Here is a 20,531-nt window from a genome sequence, read left to right on the forward strand (position 1 = left end):
AATTAAAGCTATTAAACAGCTGAGTGAGAGTGGGCATTCAAGGGGATATATCTATCCAATAGGACACAAGGGAATATGAGCTACCCGATAGGACACCAGGTTTCGTCTGTTGTGCATTACATTTTAACAGGATAGTTTCCGAGCCATAATTGGGTTTGACGTAATGTTTATCCATTAACTGGAAGAAATGCTGAGAAGCTGAGGTGCTATGTTAGTTGCAAACATAGGGGTTCAGGGCAAGGAGTAGACTGGAAGTTTGGGGAGAGGCAAGGTTTGAGTGCAAACAAGGGGGGGACATCATTTCCCCCACTCTTCCCATTTTTCTTACGATCCTGGTGCCTCCCTCAATGTGAATGCTTTAAAATGGTTACTCTGAATCAGCTCAGTCTAGTAGGGACAAAAAGATGTTCCCAAATGAAAGCCCTTCAGTGACCCATATGGAATAAGATAGGACTCTGCATCAAGTTTCTAGCAGACAGCTACACACCTCACAAAAACAACTTCCTATAATTAGCCCTCTTGTTAGCACGCTCAGCACAAATACTAAAGAATGAATGGGCCAGAGAGACCACACGCCCACTAGGTTAGGGCTGTGACAAAGGAGATGTCATGTTCCAGATTTGTCAATCTGGCGCCTCTTGCAAACAGTATATTTAATAAAAATATATTTTAAAAATATGTTACTTTCTGATGCTGAACATTCTGTGGATTCAAGCTATCTGCCTAATTAATTAATCATTCTCTCTCTTCTAGATAACAATGAAATTAATACCCCAATTAACCACTGTCTGTGTAACCTCTACATTCTAGGTGTCACAATGGCAAAAAGCCAGCCATCACCTACAAGTACGGGGCTTTGAGGGCACCATCAATACTGCTACTATAGAAATAAGCACCTAAACACTCACAAATCTATTAAAGGAGCATTTCCAGGTCAAATTAAGCCAAAAATTCAGTTTGTAAAAGCCTTTCGACATATTCTCCACTGTTTTGCACCTTGTGTCATCATATATACCTGTGGAAATGGAGCGCAAAATGCCATAAAATGCTACTACCCTGATTTAGCAGTGTTATATAACCACTCTGCACTAACTTTACACAGTTGTAAATGACAGCTAAAGATACAAGAGAGACAAGGCGGGCAAGGTCATATCTTTTACTGGGCCAATTTCTGTTGGTGAGAGAGAAGCTTTTGAGCCCGGCAGAGCTTTGCTTCAGATAAAAGATATGAGACAGAGGAGACTCAAGCCCAAATCATGATAATGATGATGATTTTTTGGTTTGTTTTTTTAAACCTCTGATCATATATAAATGTTTCCATGACTCCACTTTTTTAAATTGCAACTTAAAAAAAAATTACTGTGTAGTGTTGCAAACACAAATACTCCAGCATTGTATTAGGGCACAAGACCAGGAAAGTTTTACTGGCTAGGAAGAAAAACTATGACTAAAAGTTGGATTGATCAGTCTGCCCAAGCTAAGTGAAGTGCAAAATAGGAAACACAGCAAAAAGGGTTAAAAGTATATTCTTATTCTTTCTTGCCATGTCTCTATTTGGGGTCTTTTATAGCCCTCTTCCAAAACTCATGATAGTACACCTGGCTGTCATGCAAATTGGTCTCTCTAAGGCCCAGTAATATCCAGCTCACATACTGAGTCTTTGGTTTCCCCCTTGAATGTCTTCTATCCACAATCATTGCAATGGCCATCCTACCAATATAACTCTCAGGTCTCCGCTAGACGTGCCCTTACCAACGTAGCCTTGTCTTCAATTGGGGCAACCTGCATTAGGCCCCTCACAATCTCATTTCTTTTTGTCCAACCATTTGACCATCCCAACATCTTCATCCCCATAGTGGGGAGCATACTGATTTCTTTTTTTGTGGCTGGCCAAGTCTTTGTCCCATACGCTAGGAGGAGCCAAATTACAGTTTTATGCACTCTAGCCTTTAACTTTATTGCCATATTTTTATTAAGGAGAGGGTCAGCTCCTACAATTGCACCATGTAGCTTTGGTACAATGCCGAGCATCACTCAGGAGGACACCACTGTCAACAACCACTAATTTTAGGTATTTAAATTTTGTCACTCTTCTAAGCTCTCTGCCTGTAATATCTTTAGGGGGTGGGTCCTCCTCCCGCAGTCAGCACAGCCTCAATCTTATCAACATTCACTCTAAGTGCTGCCTACTCAAAACTGTGCTGCCAATGTTCAAAACAATGTTTTGTGCATGCCACTAAGCCATCAACAAACACGATTTCCAACGTGGCTCCCTTTGTATACTCTCACTTAGCACATCTAAGACAACTGTAAACAACAAACGCTGACTCCTGGTGCAGGACAACATTTACTGGAAATTCTCTGCGTATCCCCATTTGGTTTGGACTACGGTAGTCATGCCATCAAACCTAACCCAGAGAAAATGAATATATCCTTCTAGCACACCTGTCCATCACAAACTCCAATTATCTTGGTACATGATCATATGCCTTCTCTAAGACCACAAAGACTATGCCCAGTTGCCATCTCTTTTTGCTGAACTTCTCCATGAAGATTTGTAGAGCAAATATGGCATCAATTTGATTTCTTCCTGGCCTATTGACCCTCCCAAATTTTAACTGTTCCATGCAAATACTTTTCAATAATCTTCTCCCATACTTTCAAAGCATGTGATGTCAGCTGAATTGAGTAATAATTAGCAAATCGTGTAATATCTCCTTCATCTTTAAAAATGGGCACCATGAAGCTTTTACGCCTTTCATTAGACATTTCCCTCTTTCTTAGAATATAATTCAACAGACTTGTAAAATACATGACACCTTCCCTTCCCAATGACTTCAGTCCATCCACCAATACTACTTCTGGCCAAGCTTTCTCCTTTTTCATTCTCCTATGTGCCTCTCAAGCCTCTTCCTCCTGCATGTAATCTTTCATGCCCAAGTTTGGCCTATGTGTTCTTAGTCCCTCCCTTCATCACTCTTTCAAAATAATCACCCCAGACTCTATTGATTGATTCACCATTTGTCTGCAATATACCATGTTCATTTCTAATATACACAAACTGGTTCACATCCCTCATCATTTTCTCTCTGGCCTTAATGAGTCTGCAGATTGTCTTTTCTCCCTCGTATCCTCGTAGTCAGTTATCACAAGCCTAAATGTTATCTGTCATAACATTTCTTTTAGCTTCCTTTTTCGCCTTCATATACACCATCTCATCACCGTTCAAGCCACTGGCCTGCTGTTTTTTAAAGGTTACCTTTTTCTTTTCAACGGATTCTTTATTTTGATGATTCCATCACAAAAAGTGTTCCTTCTTATCCTTTTCGGCACTGATTCCATCACTCCTAGGACTCCTTGTGCCATGTCCAGCAATATTAACTTTAGTTTGTACCCAGTTATCTTCCACACATCCCTGTGTGTAGTCCGAAAGCCTATATATTACTGCTTGTTCAAAGATTTTTTTCATTCCCATCTTTAAGTTTCCACCACTTCGGCCTTTCCAGTGCCCAACCGTTCAGATGTTTCTGAGATCTCTGCATTCTGAAGTCCGTAATAAGTCTGTGCTGGTTCACAGTGCACTTGCCAGGTATTACCTTACAATTGATTATTCATGAGCTATTGCTGCTTCTTGTCAACAAGAAATCAATTTGGGACATGTGTCTGTCACTGGCATACCTTATAATGTTACTTTCCCTCTTCTGAAAGCGTGTGTAAGCAATCACCAGACAAGCCTGTAGGGCCAATTCCCTCTTGGAGTTTCTGGTTCCAATGCCGTGCCTTTCATGGACTGTTTCATACCCAGTCTTTGCGGTTATAACATGTGTACTTAGATCTGCTTGATAATTATCTTCTCATTGGGTAATATGTTTCCAGTAAGGCACAACAACTGATACAAAAACTCCACTTTTATCTTATGATCCTCTCCTAATTGTGGTGCATATCCACTTAATATATGGACATTTACGTCAGCTCAGTTTAATACTCAACTCATCAGCCAGTCTGACATTATGGTAAACTCTACCAAATGCCTCTGCATGGTTTCATCCAGAATAAGATTTTAGATTTTAAAAATATTTTTGAATTTAATAATATAAGGTGATATTAATACAAAGAGACAATTACTTTTTAGTATTTTTTTTAAAACTGGACAGTGTTCCTGTAATATCAAATCTACTGAGAAAACTTTAGGAAAGGGAAAGAAAATCAGTAGTCGTCTAGTGAAAGAAGACAACACTGGGAGGGAAAGAAATCTGATATTCTTATCAGAAGGAGGAAGCATTTCATGAGCTTTGGAGAAGGGCACGAGTCTCAAAGCAACCCCCATTCTTTTCCAATTATGGTCGCTCTTAGCCATTGGTAATTGAGATGCTTTGTATAGTCCTGTCAACGTGCTTAATATTTATGCATCTCACTCTGCCACCATCATTCCTCCTAGTTGAAGGATCAATAAGAGACAACCTTAGGAGAACATGGCACCTTTCATCTCAAAGATATCAGTTCACATCTGGCTGAGGACAAGCATGTAGGCAAAGATATTTCAGCCTGTCAGAGAAGAAGTACCTGCTTACATATAACAGCCACAAACCTGGAGCGGATATGAAGCCAGGCACTTACATCAGTACATGCGTATAAATGGTAATTCTGGGAGTGCATTTACATAGTAGGCAGTTTTCCTGCTAGGAATAGGTTAAGTTTAATAAAACTACCTAGCCATGAAAATAAATGAAAATGTCAAGTTACTTATCCTCCTTTTTGTTATTGTTGTTGTTATATTTGGAGATGAGAGAGGGGAAGAGAATGTCTTCAGCTTCTACCCTGACCACAGTTAAAGCCCTTATTCAGCGAAGTATTTATACATATGCCTACCTTTAAACCCACACTTAAATCCTTTGCTAAATAGGAATGGGATTACCCACGTATTTAAAATTAAGCATGTACTCAAGTACAGATACCTAGAAGAGTACCCATCTCAGAGGCACTACTGAAAGCATCTCATTGGGAAACAGCACAGACCTCATCACTTATGTATTTTAGAACAAGGATTGCAAAAAATGCTCACAAAACAACTTTTTTTCCTTTTATGTTAGCTGGGTCTGGGTCAGTATGAACTTGGAAATTACATCCATTTTCTAATAAGAACCACACTTTGTCCTGCCTCTCTGCACACTGATTTACATCTTCACATGCTGAGCCACCTGGCTATTATCAGAACATTTTAACGAAGGGTAATACTCTCCCTATGATCACTTAGCTGCACTGATGACTTTATTAATAATAGAGAAGGGAAGAAACCCACCAGACAGTGATAACACCACAGACGCAGAACTGACTCAAATGAAAATCCTGCAAAGTTTTCTAGGAGAAATTAGTGATTGCTTAAGCTTTGAATCTCTCCTTTCTCTAGTAGGCATACAAAAATAAGAGCCAGACAGAAAAAAAAAAGTGTTTTCCTTGTGGGTCTTTTCATCCTTCTCACCTACTTCTTTCTTTATGGTGCCACACTCATGATTGACTGCTGAGAGTTTCCACATGCGTAGCTCACCGAAGATTTTTGCACTTTTCAGTCATTAGACTAAGAGATTTAGGCTACTACGAAGCAAATCCGATTATGAAGGTGGCATTGTTAGGTTGTTTATAGACACATACACACAACAGTATGTCAGATTTTAAAAATAATCAACAACAATTGTGTTGCATTACCGAACATATTCAAGGAGAATAAAAGAAGTGGAGATAATACAATGAGAAGTCCTGGGTGATCTTCCCCTTGCTCTAGTCCAGGGGTCAGCAACGTTGGCACGCAGCTTGCCAGGGTGCTTACCCCGGCGAGCCGCATGCCGAACGTTGCCGACCCCTGCTCTAGTCTTTGCCAGTCACAATCTCAGCTGCTAAATTTTAAACATGTTTATATGTTTTCTTACCCAATTCCTCCCCCACCCCCCAAAAGAGAGGAGGGGCTTTCAATCAACTGGCAAACTGAATATCAGACAGTCCTTGGAATCTCCTCCTATACCTGCTTCACAAAGCAATGAAGAACATGGACCTGGATTACCACACTGCATTCTATTTGGAAACATCAGCTAGTGCAAAATGCAGCTGTCCTCTTACACAGCCAAGTTACTGCCAGGAAGCAGGCGACCCCTATGTTCCAGAGTGAACTGGCTCTTAGTGTATAATCTACACAGCAACTGGGAGCATACCTCCCAGCTTGGGTAGACAAACACACACTAGCTGTGCTCGAGGCAGCTTGCTAAAAACAGCAGTATGGCCAAGGTGGCACAGACCACTGCTTGAGCTAGCCACCCGCCTACATACTCAGGGGGTTGGGCAGATTCAGACTCCTGCAGCTAGCCCAAGGAAGCTGCCTGTGCCACCCCAGCCACACTGCTATTTTTAGTGCACTAGGTTGAGCAAAGCTAGCATGTTTGTTTACCCATACTGGGAAGCACATTCCTTTAGAGGTCATCTCTCCCTTTGCATGATAACATGGCCACTGAGGTTAGCTGAGGCTCTCAAGCTAACAATGGGCAGAATTAAACATGAAAGGGCTACTGGCAAACCATTCTCAATGAAGGGACCTTGAATCTGGAATTCACTCCCACCACTGCTCTAAGAGACAGCTGGCTTTCAAGGCCGACCTATTTTCCTAGCTGTTTTCAGAAGGGGATGGATCATTATTTGGTCACTGATTTGTACCCTGCAAATTAGAGAGATGCATTTAAAATGTCTAGTAAATAGATACTTAGCAAATGTGGATGAGCTCCAGTAACAGAGGATCCTAATGGGATGTTTTGGAAAATATCACTGCCTCAGGCAATAGATTATTCCATTTTCACTAGGAGAAAGGCCAGGTTTATTTTGCAAACCTTATTTATAGATAAAACAAAGGTGCTCAGGGGTGATTTATGACTTATTCATCACACTCCCAGAAAGATCCCACTTCATTTTAGTGGGCTGTCTGTTCTAATCCAGTTCTGTCTTTCACTCTTGAAGAATCTGTGCTTACACCTCTCATATCAAGAGAGATGATGCAGGGACCAGTTAACATAAGAAAGCAACAACTCTCCAGGAATCCAGGGGTTATAAGAAAGAAAATGTTAAGGCTGTTTTCATGAAGAACTGCAACAGCTTAAAAAGGAAAAGCTTTTTTCATAAACAGGGAGGAATCAAGGGACGGAGAGAGAGGAATCATGGGATTTTTAAAAATTTGACCACGTCCCAGAATTCCACTGGCTTCCACTAAGCATCTCACAACACGCAGTGAGAAAAATCCGAGAACATACACAGCTCAGCAGCAAAGCAAAAAGGACCAAAGGATAACATCAGAGAATACAACACACTTAGTACACGTCAAGCCCACGCCATGTATCCAATGGATATGTCTACACAGCAAGTGGCAGTGAGTCTCCAAGCCCAAGTCAACAGACTCAGGCTGATAGGACTTGTGCTACCTCACTAAAAATAGCTGTGCGGATGCTGGGGCTGGAGCTTGGACTCTGAAGCCTATCCCCCTCTCTAGGCTCCAAAGCCCAAGTTGCAACATCTACACAGCTATTTTTAATCACAGTAACATGAGCCCAAGTCTGTTGACCTGTGTGCAGGTTATTCGTATGGCTTACATATTGCATGCCAACTAGTGTCAATTCAGTGCAAACTAACCCCTCCATGTACACAAGGCCTTAATTCTCTTCGGGGCAGGGACTGTCTTTTTTGTATTATTTGTTTTAACACAAAGGGGTCCTGGTCCACAACTAAGGTTCGTAGGCACTACGGTAGTACAAATAATAATATATCCACAGGTGTTATGTCCTGACTAGTCAGGCTAAGAGGGGGATTCAGTATCTTGTTGCTGAAGCTAAGTAATACTTTGAGGAAATAATATGGATAACAGGAATTCAGATCATATTGGTAGCATAATTGAAATTTGGTCTTTTATTTTCACAGGTGAACTACAAGGCCATCACAAAGCTTTTTGTCTTAGGTCAGAATCACTTTCCAGGGAAAAACAGTAATACTAGGGGGATACTGCCAGAAATCCAAGGACTCAGAACTTTTAGTTTTCTCTCCAACAGAGATCTGACACTCCAATACTTGAACCGATTGTGAAATATTCCTCAAGTACACTGCGCGGCTGTTGTAATAGCTTTATTTCCCCATTTTTACTAAATTACCAGCTCTACTCCTATTTGGGTAATAACAGTACTTACGGTACTTGCTGCAAGCTATACAACCGAGTTTTGAGTGATGTAATTTTCTTGACTGCATCCTGTCTTTCTTGACTATCCTGTTATGTTGCTAACCATCTAAACATTTAGGAGAGTTTCACCTTATTTCATGGTTAACTAACCACATTATAGGATTGATCCATTTATTCCAACTTTAATTCAGTATACAGGCACGGGTGTGTGGGTATCAGAGAATTATGGGGATTGAACATTGTCACAGAATGATTCATATATCAAAAGATCACTTGGGAAAGTGGGTGTAACGCCTACCACCATGACCCCATATTATTCCCAGATGATGGGTATTAAATGAAAGCTTAATGCAGTTTCTTTTCCCCCTCTCTCTCTACTTTAACATGGTGTTGATAGAAAATTTTGAAACTTGTGTGATGGAAGATTAATTTCAACGACTTCAGCAACATAGATCACAAGACTGACTTTCAGCTTTGAGAATTATTCTCCCCCATCTCCTAAAATAACAACAAACAACAACAACAACAACAATAGTAGCAGTAATAATAATGGAGAACAAAGACATTACGCCCAATAACATGAACTGGTGTTTAATAACATTAACACAATACATGGCATTGGGCAACTGAATGCAGATTTAAAAGGAGTCTAAAAATTCAGAGCAGAAAAGGAAAGTTAATGACAGAAGAGCTTAAGATGACAAGATATCAAGATAATAAAAATTGATAACAATATAGATTAAGTGTGCAACTGGTTAAAACTTTTTCTCCTGCTTTGACAAACTTTCCACTCAAAGCAAACAGATTAAATAAGTGTTATCAGCCTTGGCTTTCAAAACTAGATCTCTCAATATACTGTTATTTTTGATAACTTCTAGTTCTCCAAAACATTCTTGTAAAGCACTTCAATAAAGAAAATAACGTGAAAACACATACATGATTGGTCACTTGGGACTAGTCAGTATTTCTTCACAAACCTCTCATTTTGTTTTTAAACACACAAGTTAATTTCAATCCAGACCTTCAGGGTTACATATCTTTTCCATAAATAATGATATTTTATTCTATAGAATCAGCATGGTTTGTTTTAAGCAAAAACTGGTAGAGAATATTATTTAATAGAAAGAAAAACAAAAAACCTCACCCAAACTCCCAATATCAGCTTTCCACTGGGGGATCTGGCACTTGTGCAAGGAAAAACTTTTTCATTTGTGTTTGCATAAGGTTTAACTCTAACACTGTTACAAAAAATGACGTGACAGCTGTAAACAGAAGACTGTGCAACAAAAACAGAAATGAGACTATAACATGACTATTGCATTTCCCATAAACCTTGAGGTCCTGTCCAACCCTTTCCAGCAACAAAGGCAAAAATAAAGAGTTAACAACAAAAACTGCACCTAATTGGGGGTACTTGGATTCGTGTTATTCAAATAACTACGCACAATACAGGCAAGGATGCTGCAGGGGACGGAAAGCCAACACAGAAACTCAGAAAAATTATTCTTACTCTGTCAAAATCTGATGTAGCTTCTGATAGCCCCGCTCCAAGGCCAAGCTCACAGGTGTAGCCCCTTCGTTGTTGTGGATGCAAAGAGCTCCTCTTCCACCTGGCTGCTGTAGCAGAAACCATGTCAACCTCAGAAGGCCCAGCCTCACTGCAAAATGCAACAACGTCTCCCGGGGGCTACTCTCTGGGAAGAAAGAGAAAAGAAAATGAAACGTGCAGATTATGGATTAGATGAATGCCACTTCCCCACATCCTAGCTACTGGAGTTGAGCCACACTGATGCAAAATACAGTACAATGGTTGGCACAAAACTAGCAGTCTCTCAGAGCCAAAAAGCCAGGCAACCCAAACACTGAAGCACCTGGAAAAACATATGCAAAGACTGGCTGATCACATTCAGGGGAGGCTTGCACTTCAGAGCGAGGGGATCACCACAGTGTAGGGCCCTACCAAATTCATGGCCATAAAAAGGGCATTACGGACTGTGAAATCTGGTCTTGTGTGCTTTTACCCTATACTATACAGATTTTACGGGAGAGACCAGCATTTCTCAAATTGGGGGTCCTGACCGAAAAGGGAATTGCAGGGGTGTTGCAAGGTTATTTTAGGGGGGGGGGTCACAGTATTGCCACCCTTATTTCTGCACTGCCTTCAGAGCTGGGCAGCTGGAAAGGGGCGGCTGTTGGTTGGGCATCCAGCTCTGAAGGCAGTGCCCCGCCAGGAGCAGTGCAGAAGTAAGGGTGGCAATACCATACCATGCCACCCTTACTTCTGCACTGCTGCCTTCAGAGCTGGGTGGCTGGAGAGTGGTGGCTGCTGACCAAGGGCTCAGCTCTGCAGGCAGCAATGCAGAAGCAAGGGTGGCAATACCATTCTATGCCATCCTTATTTCTGCACTGCTGCTGGCAGCGACTCTGCCTTCAGAGCTGGGTTCCTGGACAGCAGCTGCCGCTCTCCAGCTGCCCCGCTCTGAAGGCAGCGCCGCCACTAGCAGCAGCGCAAGAGTATGGGCAGCAGTATCGCGACCCCTCTACAATAACTTTGCGATCCTTTCACAACTCCTTTATAGGTCAGGAACCCTACAATTACAACACCATGACATTTCAGATTTAAATAGCTGAAATCATGAAATTTACGATTTTTAAATTCCTATGACTGAAATTGACCAAAATGGACCATGAATTTGGTAGGGCCCTACCACAGTAATTTTAATGGAAGTTGTGAGTGCTCAGGACCTCTCAGGATCAGACCTACTGCAGAAGCAAATGAGAAAGGGTGTAGTTCCTAGATGGACTTGATATGTAGACTATTTAACTACCTCTAAATAGAAGCTCAGTAAGTTCAAGCAGGCTGTGTTTGTCTGTACGTACTGGTACTTTTCTCCCACATAAGACTGAATTAACTTTTTGGCACTGCCAAATTTGGTGTTTAAAACACAGATTCCTCCCTGGGCACAGCAAAAATGCTAAACTGAAGACATAAATCTGGAGGAGCTATAAAAAGAGGACAGTCTACACTTTCTCAAAGTAAAAAGTGAGGACTTTCTTTTTCTGATTTGATTAGGGCTTAGCCCAGCTTTTACAGTGCCCATGTCAGCAGACACAGCATTACACAGAAGCTGTATAATTCTGAGTAGCAGTATTTGTAAGATGGGTGTACTCCCTCCCCCCGCCCCCCGCCTTTTACATTTAACAATCATGGTCTTATAATTTGATTTAAAAAAACACTGTGTCTAAGCTTTCATCTCTGAAAAATAAACCCTTATTCAAAGAACTGAAGCCCTAGAACCTTGCTCTGAACAGCAACAACCAGAAATGAGCTCCAGATACACTGTGAAATACAGCAGTGTTTCCCAAACTTGGGACGCCGCTTGTTCAGGGAAAGCCCCTGGCGGGCCGGGCCGGTTTGTTTACCTGCCGCATCCGCAGGTCCGGCTGATCGCAGCTCCCAGTGGCCGCGGTTCACTGCTCCAGGCCAATGGGAGCTGCTGAAAGCGGTGCGGGCCGAGGGACGTACTGGCCGCTAATTCCAGCAGCTCCCATTGGCCTGGAGCGGTGAACCGCGGCCAGTGGGAGCCACGATAGGCCAGACCTGCGGACGCGGGAGGTAAACAAACCAGCCCGGCCCACCAGGGGCTTTCCCTACACAAGCGGCGTCCCAAGTTTGGGAAACACTGAAATACAGTATTTGGAGATCAAAGCATTTGTGATATCTGTACCCAGAACATGGATATTTGGATTTTAAAATCTGCAAGAAGAGGTAAAAAAAAAGAAAAAAAAAACCCTAAACATTTGTTCTTGAAAATTAACAAAGGGTTTCAGCATTGACTGGTGTAGCTTTAAAAGGCACTCTTTACACTGCAGTAAACCAATTGCATGAATAGATTCAGCGAAACACCCTGAATATTGTAGTAAAAATGTATACACTTATTATTTGGTCGACAACCAAACCAAGAGATCAGGTTATAACGTGAGTGCATAATGCTTCTAAGATTTAATGAGGTAATTTCTTTCAAGCACATTTTTGAAGGATGCCACAGTACAAACTGCTAATTCCTTTGTTCAGCTGGGTTTTAAGGGACATCATTAAGGCATTTAGTCAAAAAAACAAAACAGTGATTTCTCTGCTTTTTGCCATGTAGCTTTTGCTGAGTTTCTTGGCTGGCTCAGCTCCTGCAGAGCCTAATCTGTATTCAAGTACCAAAAGCTTCCTGGCACAGTCTACCATACAACTCCGAATTAGGGCTTTGCCAACCTGCTTTCTCCCTCCTCCGCTTCCCCCCACATCCACTACACACTACCCCAATCCCAGCCTCTTCCTGATTAGAGTAAAGCAAAATCATGTCTGAATGGTGGTTCCAGCTGATTACAGGAAGGACATAACCGAGCTTGTTAGACAAAATATTTGTAGCCTGTGAAAGAGCGAAGAGAGGAACATTAGTAGAACATGCTACAGCATGGCACTTTAGAGATGAATGAGAAGACAAGGTATCTTAAGTCAGGGGAAAAAAATGGCCAACTGTATGGGAAGGGAAACGGGGCCTGAGGAGACAATAGAAAAGTTGCTGTAGGACAAACTTTTCCAGAGAGGAGAACAGTAGATTCAAAAATGATCTTCCTAGGGGCTTGTCTACACATAAATATTGTACCACTTTAACTGCACTAGTATAATAAAGCAAAACAATCCTCCTACCGTGGATGCAGTTACAGTGGTATAAAATCATATGAGTATAGCTTATTCCTGTACCGAATTGGGGCATCTATGCTACTTCTCTGAAGACAGTTTTTATCTGTTTTTTTTTTTTTTTAAGAGTACAATTTTCAAAAACACCTAAGTGATTTAGGACCCCAAGTCCCATTTTTAAAAATAACAGTCTTCTTCCATACTTAAGTCTTTTTTGAAAATTGTACCCAACTTATTACAATACAAACCGTCTTCCAAGCAGCAAGTCACATAGAAGACCTTGGATTTGTGTATTTCCTGTGTTTGGATACTACCCTTACACGCAAGGATCCATATACTGTATGCTACACTAATGCTTCTGAGTACCAACATGAGGGAGTGCAGTCTTTTACCAGAAGAGATGGCACTTGCCGTGTCGAGCACATTAAACAAAAAAACTCACCATCCAGCCTCAGGGCCTGAGGATCTGACTACCGTGTGAACTGGCATCAAGCCATCCTAAGAGAGACAAGTATGAATGATGGCAGCCAAGAGACAAAGTACTGTACACGCAACAACTGTGAGTGCTCAGGGCAGGAGTCTGAGCGGAACACATTTTCAGCGACAGACGATACAGAACTTACATGGCTTGTGTTAAAAGGGATGTGCCATCTGTGAACTGGATTAACTTCCCAAAATAAAAACGCATCTGTCACTGTGACGGCTGCTCAAAGCAAGTTTATAGCCTGTTTGCATCAGACCTTCGGAGGAATGGGGAAAAAGGGGAAAGGCAAAAAAATGAAGCTATTTCTAACCTTTTTTTTTTTTTTTTTGCCTACCAACAAGGGAATCTTAGGGCACTGGACTTTAGAAATTCAGGCAGAGGTTTGTTTGAACAGGTTGGCATGGTGCAGAATGACCATCCCAAGCATGGAAGAGTTACACAACCTTTAGCATGGATTAGCTGTAGCTGTTTTCCATCATAAATGGCTGAAAGCAGAAATTTAGCAGGGGTCTGCAGAATCACCAAGCAGCCCATAAAGTGGTAACACAAAGCCCTTTGCAATTAGAGAATTACAGAAATAAAGTACATGCAATACTGGGAGGTCAAGGCTATTTTGTTCCTTCTATGTTTCCTAGTAATAGGCAAGGTTCAAAACATATGATTAGTGCCCCATAATGAAAGAGCACTTTAATCCAGCTGGCAAGGAATGCAAGATTTTAGAGTGCTGGGTTTTTTTTTGTTTTTGGCAGTTGTGGCAGATAAATAAGCAGGCAGTTATGCTGGATAACTAAGGATCAACTTTCCACGGAAAACTGTCAAACTCACTTTGCAAACTGACAGGATTAAGGTTTAAGGTACTTTTAACCAGTAACAAATACCCACTGAGGAAGAAAACGCTTGAATATGACAGATCTGAGAACATACACAGTGTTCCCTGAGCCAGGAGCTTCATTTTTAATGAACTTGATTGAAAGAAGGGGGGAAAAAAAACCACCCACGCTTCCCATGAAGAGGTACAGAGTGAGTGATTGTGGAACTCCCCATCAAATCTGGCTTCCACCCCTGCACCCCTCCCTCTGTGGGAAGCTGCCCTCTCACCCAGCTCAAACCTCACATGTCAGTGGGACAGGGAAATGGAAACATGTTATCATCACAGATCAGTAAGTCCCAGATGACCACCTGAACCGGCAACATTAGAAGAGGAGGGTCAAGACAGAGGGACGTTGTGCCTTAAAGTGTTGAGAGATGAAACACCAACTCAGCTGAAAATAATTGATTTGTGGGTAATTTTTTTAATCTTATAAACTGTGATTTTCAAAGCAGCGTAGGAGACTGAAATGCCTCAATTCCTACTTATTTTAAAGGGAATTAGGAGTGGCTTTGATATCTCAGTCACAGAATCTTTTATTGAGCAGTAGATTTTGGATGGATGGACTAGGGGGCAGAGACCACTTGTACAAAAAAGAATTTTATTTTGCTTGCAACTTTCCAGTTCCCCGCTTTCTCCTCCCATTGCTGAAGATATCTTGCATTTTCTTCCGAAAAAGGTTTTCCTTCACTGTCCAGGTTCTCACTGGTTTGAACTGATAAGACCATGTGCACAATGCTATGCTGTTGATACAGGAAAGATGATGTATTCCACACAGTTATTTTACTGCAACATACAACAAAAGGTGAATGTGAGGGAGTGGACTGCAAATTAATATGAAAGTCTGAAGTTAAAGCTCAAGCATTACTGGTAGCTACTCCAAAGAAAGGGGTCAAGGGAAACTATCAAAACATGTGGAAGATGGATAGATTTAAGCCTCTGAACCTGAAAGAACCCAATTACAATATGAACAACGACCACTGATCCAGAAAGCCCACCGTCCCTTTCAACCACTACCCACGTCTGTTTTACTGCTGCCACAATATTCTGTCTTCTGTAGCGTAGTGGTATCACCAGAGAGACTTCTCTTGTCTCAGCTTGAGAAAGGATTGTACAGGCACAATCAAGACAAGCATCTCAGTAAGACCCCTTCCTTTTTTGTGGGAATAAGGTTAGGATGATTTCAGCCCATCAATTCCCATCCCAATTTCTACCCCTAATCCACAGTTGCTTCTTGCTTCGAATCAGGCAATGCCACCAGCACATACTTTGCTGATGCAAATGTAACAGTAGAGAGGTACACTGTGTTTGCATATTATCTCCTTTTAATTTTTACTGATGGCTGAATTTATTCTTATCAAGACAATGCCATTCATACAGCAATAGGTATAATCTATTCTGGAAATAGCTGTATTCAAATATTTGCTTTTGCATAATCTAACAAAGGACATTTAAATCTGGTAACCTTTTATTAGCACTTTACTTTGAGTACATTCACACAGATGATTGACTCAACAAGTCCCATAAAATTTATCTTGCTGGTCATATTAACCACACCTCTTTTATGCACTTGGACAAGGGTCAGTTGCTTCTAAATGATTCTCATTATTCTAGCCTTGTAACATTCCCCTCTCTCTTTTCCCCATATCATCTTCATACTCTTGTCTCTTCTGATTTTCTTTCCCTCTAGTATTTAAAAACAAAAGCTTTTAAAGGGGTATCTCCTTGCCACTCTGGCACTAATGTTGCATTATGCGCTTACGTGATTTAGGACAGTCATATACTGGTGAATTTGTATGCTTGGTTATCAAAAGCTTAATGCAATTCTAGTCAAACAAATTATTTGGATAATTTCAGATGACGCACAGAATGAATAAAAGTTAAAGTATCTTGTTCTAGACTTCCCCCTCCTTCCTGGCTATCTCACAGCATCAGTCTGTGCATTTTTCTTAAGAAAATATTGCAAATGAACATTTATCATGCAGAGTTCCTGGAAAGTGATACAAATCACTTGAAGTCAATGGGACTTAAGCACGTGCCTAAAGTTAAAACATGTTCAAGTGTTTTGTCAAATAAGTACAGGCTTTGAGTCAGCAGTCCACAACCAGGGTCCAGTGTTCTGTAGTTTATAAAGAGGAACGTTGTCTGGCTCTCAGAATGGTTTTCCCTTATCCTCTCAGTGAGGAGTTACCTTGTTCAGTAACCACAAGGAATCTCCAGAAGTATTACGAATCTATTGAAGGTACTACTGAAGGTACTAACTTGAAAGAAGTCAATATGCAAAATATCCCTATTTCTCAGACTTTACCTATAGGGTTAGATCTTTGTCATTAGTTTACTACCCATCAGAATGGAAAGAAAACCTTTAATATTGTGAAAAATCTTTGCACATATAGCTTACAAGAAATGTATTTGATAGAAACAAGAATCAAACATACAAGGCTGCACCTAAATTGCTTGTAAACCTCCCGAATCAAGCCGAGTGCAGGAAGAAGGGGAGGGAATCAATTCATTTATTGATCTACTCAATGTCAGAAGGTCTGGTTGTGAGTCTGTTTCTTTGCACTTCCTTCACTACCAGAAAGCAGGCTGTCTAGTGCTTACACAACTCTTACCAATTAGCAGCTGGCAAGGCTGATGTCAGGAGAATAGTTTGCATTCTGAGATGGAAGCCCATTTGGTGGGGGGCAGAAGTAGAATTGTGATTGCAAAAATAAACCATTTTGCAAGAACATGACCAACTCATGCTCAAAACTTACACAGGACTGTGCATTAACAGTCCCTCTCCTACTTTCTAATCGGTTCTGCAGGCTATAGCTTAGTGGCAAGTTATTGTGCCACCTTTTCTCAAGAATATAGTACTGACTTGAAGAGCATGAAACATGATTACACCTTTTAAGAGCATTTGTCACGAGGAAAGGCTAAAGAGATTGAGTTTTTATAAATGCTAGAGAGAAAAATATTTTTCAGGTGCATTCAAACCGTAGCATTCAAAATTACTGAAAGGATTATTGCTAAATATCTTTTCCTGGTGAAGCAGGATCAGAAATAAGAGGAGAAAATTAGGAACAAATCAGAAATTTGGACAGGAACACTGCCTTAAATGAGAGTGGACATTAGGAATAGGTTACAAGATAAGGCCATTGATAAACAATTTAGAGTTGCACTGAAAACCTTTGTAATTAAGAAGGCTTCAGAGCTGGGTTCCCCTGTTTCTCCTACAACTGCTATTGATATAATTAACGATACTTAGTTATACTGCAGTATCTACAGTTCCCAATCAGGTCCCATGGTCCATTGTGTGAGATGCTGAACAAAACATATGAAGACATAATCCCTGCCCCCCCCCAAAGGTTTTACAATCAAAGGCCTTAATCCTGCAAAGACTTGACTCCCCCTCCCCCTGGAGCAGCTTTCTGCACTGTGAATAGTACCCCACTGAAGCAGTGAGGCTACTCATGGTGCATAACGCTAAACGTGTGCAGGATCAGGGGCTAAGGGGCTGATCCACAGCCTACTGAAGTCAAAGCCAGTCTTTTCGTTCACTTCAGTGGGCATTGGATCAGGGCCTAAGTGAGCTTGTAACTGCAGGCTGGGTTTTGGGGATTTCGTATTAGTGATGTGATAGATCAGGGATCAGCAACCTTTGGCACGCAGCCCGTCAGGAAAAGCTCCTGGCAGGCTGGGACAGTTTGTTTACCTGCTGCGTCTGCAGGTTCAGCCGATCACAGCTCCCACTGGCCGCACTTCGCCGTCCCAGGCCAATGGGGGTTGCGGGAAGCAGTGCGGGCCGAGGGATGTGCTGGCCGCCGCTTCTCACAGCCCCCATTGGCCTGGGACAGCGAACCACAGCCAGCGGGAGCTGCGATCGGCTGAACCTATGGACGCTGCAGGTAAACAAACCGGCCCAGCCCACCAACGGATTTCCCTGGCAGGCTGCGTGCCAAAGGTTGCCGATCCCTGTGCTAGATGTACATAACATTCTAAAAAAATCAATTAATTAAAAAAACCCGACATTTTATTTAAGTTTTTCTTTAACCTAATGTGTGGAATACTGATTGACATATTAAATTAAATTGTGTTGCTCAATATATTTTGTTTTGGGGCTGTACGTTTTTTTAATTTTATCATATAGTTTGGGGGGGGGGGTTGTATTTTAAAAAACTAATACAGCATTTTTTAAAAAATAAGAATGGGTTAATTTGCAATATTTTCAGATGACATGCATAATTTATGTATAATTAATGTGTAATCTTTTTTAATGAAACTTTTAAGTTAACCTATGGTGGAGAAAGATCAAAGTGATCAAAAGAAAGGTGAGTGAGGGATAAAAGAGAGGAGAGGAGAGAGGCCAGGTTGAAATTAATTAAAATTACTTTCTTTTTTGGGCCAATATCCAAATTCTGCCTCTATAGAAATGCTGAGTTACTGCATCACTTCCTTAATTGCTCTTAATAGGAAGTATGAGTCATTTCATTCTCTTGTCTATCTTTAGACACAATCAGGAAGGGTCAGATTATAGAATCATCTCTGAATTAGAGACATGTCCTCTTAAACGGCTACAGTTAAGAGCTGGTTGATGCTTTTATCAGTCCTGCTTTTCAGGAGCTTAAGCAAACAAACAAACAAAAACCAACAACACTGGTAGCATCCAACAACTACTAGTCCAAATTCACATAAAAAAAATCCTTTCTTTTGTACTGCATCTATGTTAAAGGCACAGCTTCTTAGACGAAAGGCTAGTTACGGAAGGATCAAAGACAGGAAAGCAAGCAATAAACTGCCTTTAAACAGTTAAGTGCAGGAGGACTCATCACAAGGGAATGCTTGTGTGGCTGCTAAACACATTTAATCCCATTACATAAAACTCATTTATTCATCTATACTATCTCAGGTTAACAAACATCATTCCCACCCACTTCCCAGCAGACACCTCTCAGAAAGGTCCCATTACACTGATGGCCACCAGGAGCTCCTCTCTGTTTACTGGAGGTTGTAACAGGCACTCCACAGGTGCCATTCAGCCCTGAATGTTCATGGCTTTCTGACACAATCGTTTTTCTTAAGCAGAACAATTTAAATGTTATGGGCCTGATTTTCACAAGTGCTGAACTCTCACGAATGCAACTGAAGTCGAAGAGAGAGACTGGTTGCCAGTATGTCTGAAAATTAGGCCCTACGTCACCAATGATTCAAACATGATTTTCGACTGTCTGGCTAAGACCACTGTTAGTCTGTTAAATGTACTTTGTTATTTACACAGGAGCATGTAAATGCATGTGTTAGCATTATCTTTAAACTGAGAGGGGGATAAAAAAATTCTCACAAAACCACAATAAGAATGTAGGACCGATGCAAGTAGAGGAAAGAAATGGCAGCATTGCTTGGTTAGCTACCTGTAAGCGAATGACTCTGTGGTTGAATTTTAATGCGGAAACCACCAAATATGTACAAAACTGTGAACATTTACTAACCTTGGTTCAATTGCCTGCCCAGGCATACATGTTTATAATAAAACCAAACAGTGGTCAGCTATTCACTGAAAGACACGAGAGCAGCAACCGCAAAACACTACAGAAAACCATGCTGTATGAGAACAAAGTTGCCATGCTAGTCTGCACAGAACAATTCATGTTCCACCACATGCAAAGGGTTCATTGCCTCCCCTTTTTTTTTTTATAAAGAGAAGGGAATTCACGTAGTAATATAGTACAGATCTCACAATCACATTCTCTGTGGGCAGGCATATGCCATAAATCACTACAAAAAATATAATGCACCGTGAATCTGTATGTGTCCTCCCAATTCCCATGTGACACCCAATGAGCACAGGGCTCCAAGCAGGTGTACTTGTCGTAAACAGGTAGGTCTTCGTAGTTCTGTTTCAATATTTGGCAAGGACTCTATAGCTCTGTCTATGCTGCAAGCTCTCTGCAGATGAAGGTGTGCAGAAGTGCCTAGACCCTCCATTGTCCACACTCAAAGCCATTAAACCCACACCTAGTAAGCAACTACATTCCGAGCTGGTGAGCTTGTCTAGGTTGTGGATGGATGCGTGGGTTGAGCGATGACCTGCCCACCTACAAGCCTGCTTTGCAGTGTAGAGGTAGCAAAGGTGCGAATACCTGGGCTCAAACCTTACCAGTCCTCTACTGCAGGGGTCGGCAACGTTCGGCACATGGCTCGGCAGGGTAAGCACCCTGGCGGGCCGGGCCAGTTTTATTTACCTGCTGACGTGGCAGGTTCGGCTGATCGTGGCCCCCACTGGCTGCGGTTCGCCGTCCCA

General features: G+C 41.5%; 1 protein-coding gene across 5 annotated transcripts in view; it reads right to left on the reverse strand.

Annotated features, from left to right (window-relative positions):
• AKAP13 (A-kinase anchoring protein 13) overlaps positions 1–20,531 on the reverse strand; it is a 339,157-nt gene that overhangs the window by 176,920 nt on the left and 141,706 nt on the right. For all 5 annotated transcript variants that reach the window (XM_034783693.1, XM_034783692.1, XM_034783688.1 and 2 more), the window contains one exon: positions 9,711–9,894. In XM_034783693.1, the coding sequence (XP_034639584.1) occupies positions 9,711–9,894 (184 nt within the window). The remainder of the gene's footprint in view (positions 1–9,710; positions 9,895–20,531) is intronic.

The sequence above is a fragment of the Trachemys scripta genome, chromosome 10, assembly GCF_013100865.1.
Source record: "Trachemys scripta elegans isolate TJP31775 chromosome 10, CAS_Tse_1.0, whole genome shotgun sequence".
Classification (NCBI taxonomy): domain Eukaryota; kingdom Metazoa; phylum Chordata; order Testudines; family Emydidae; genus Trachemys; species Trachemys scripta.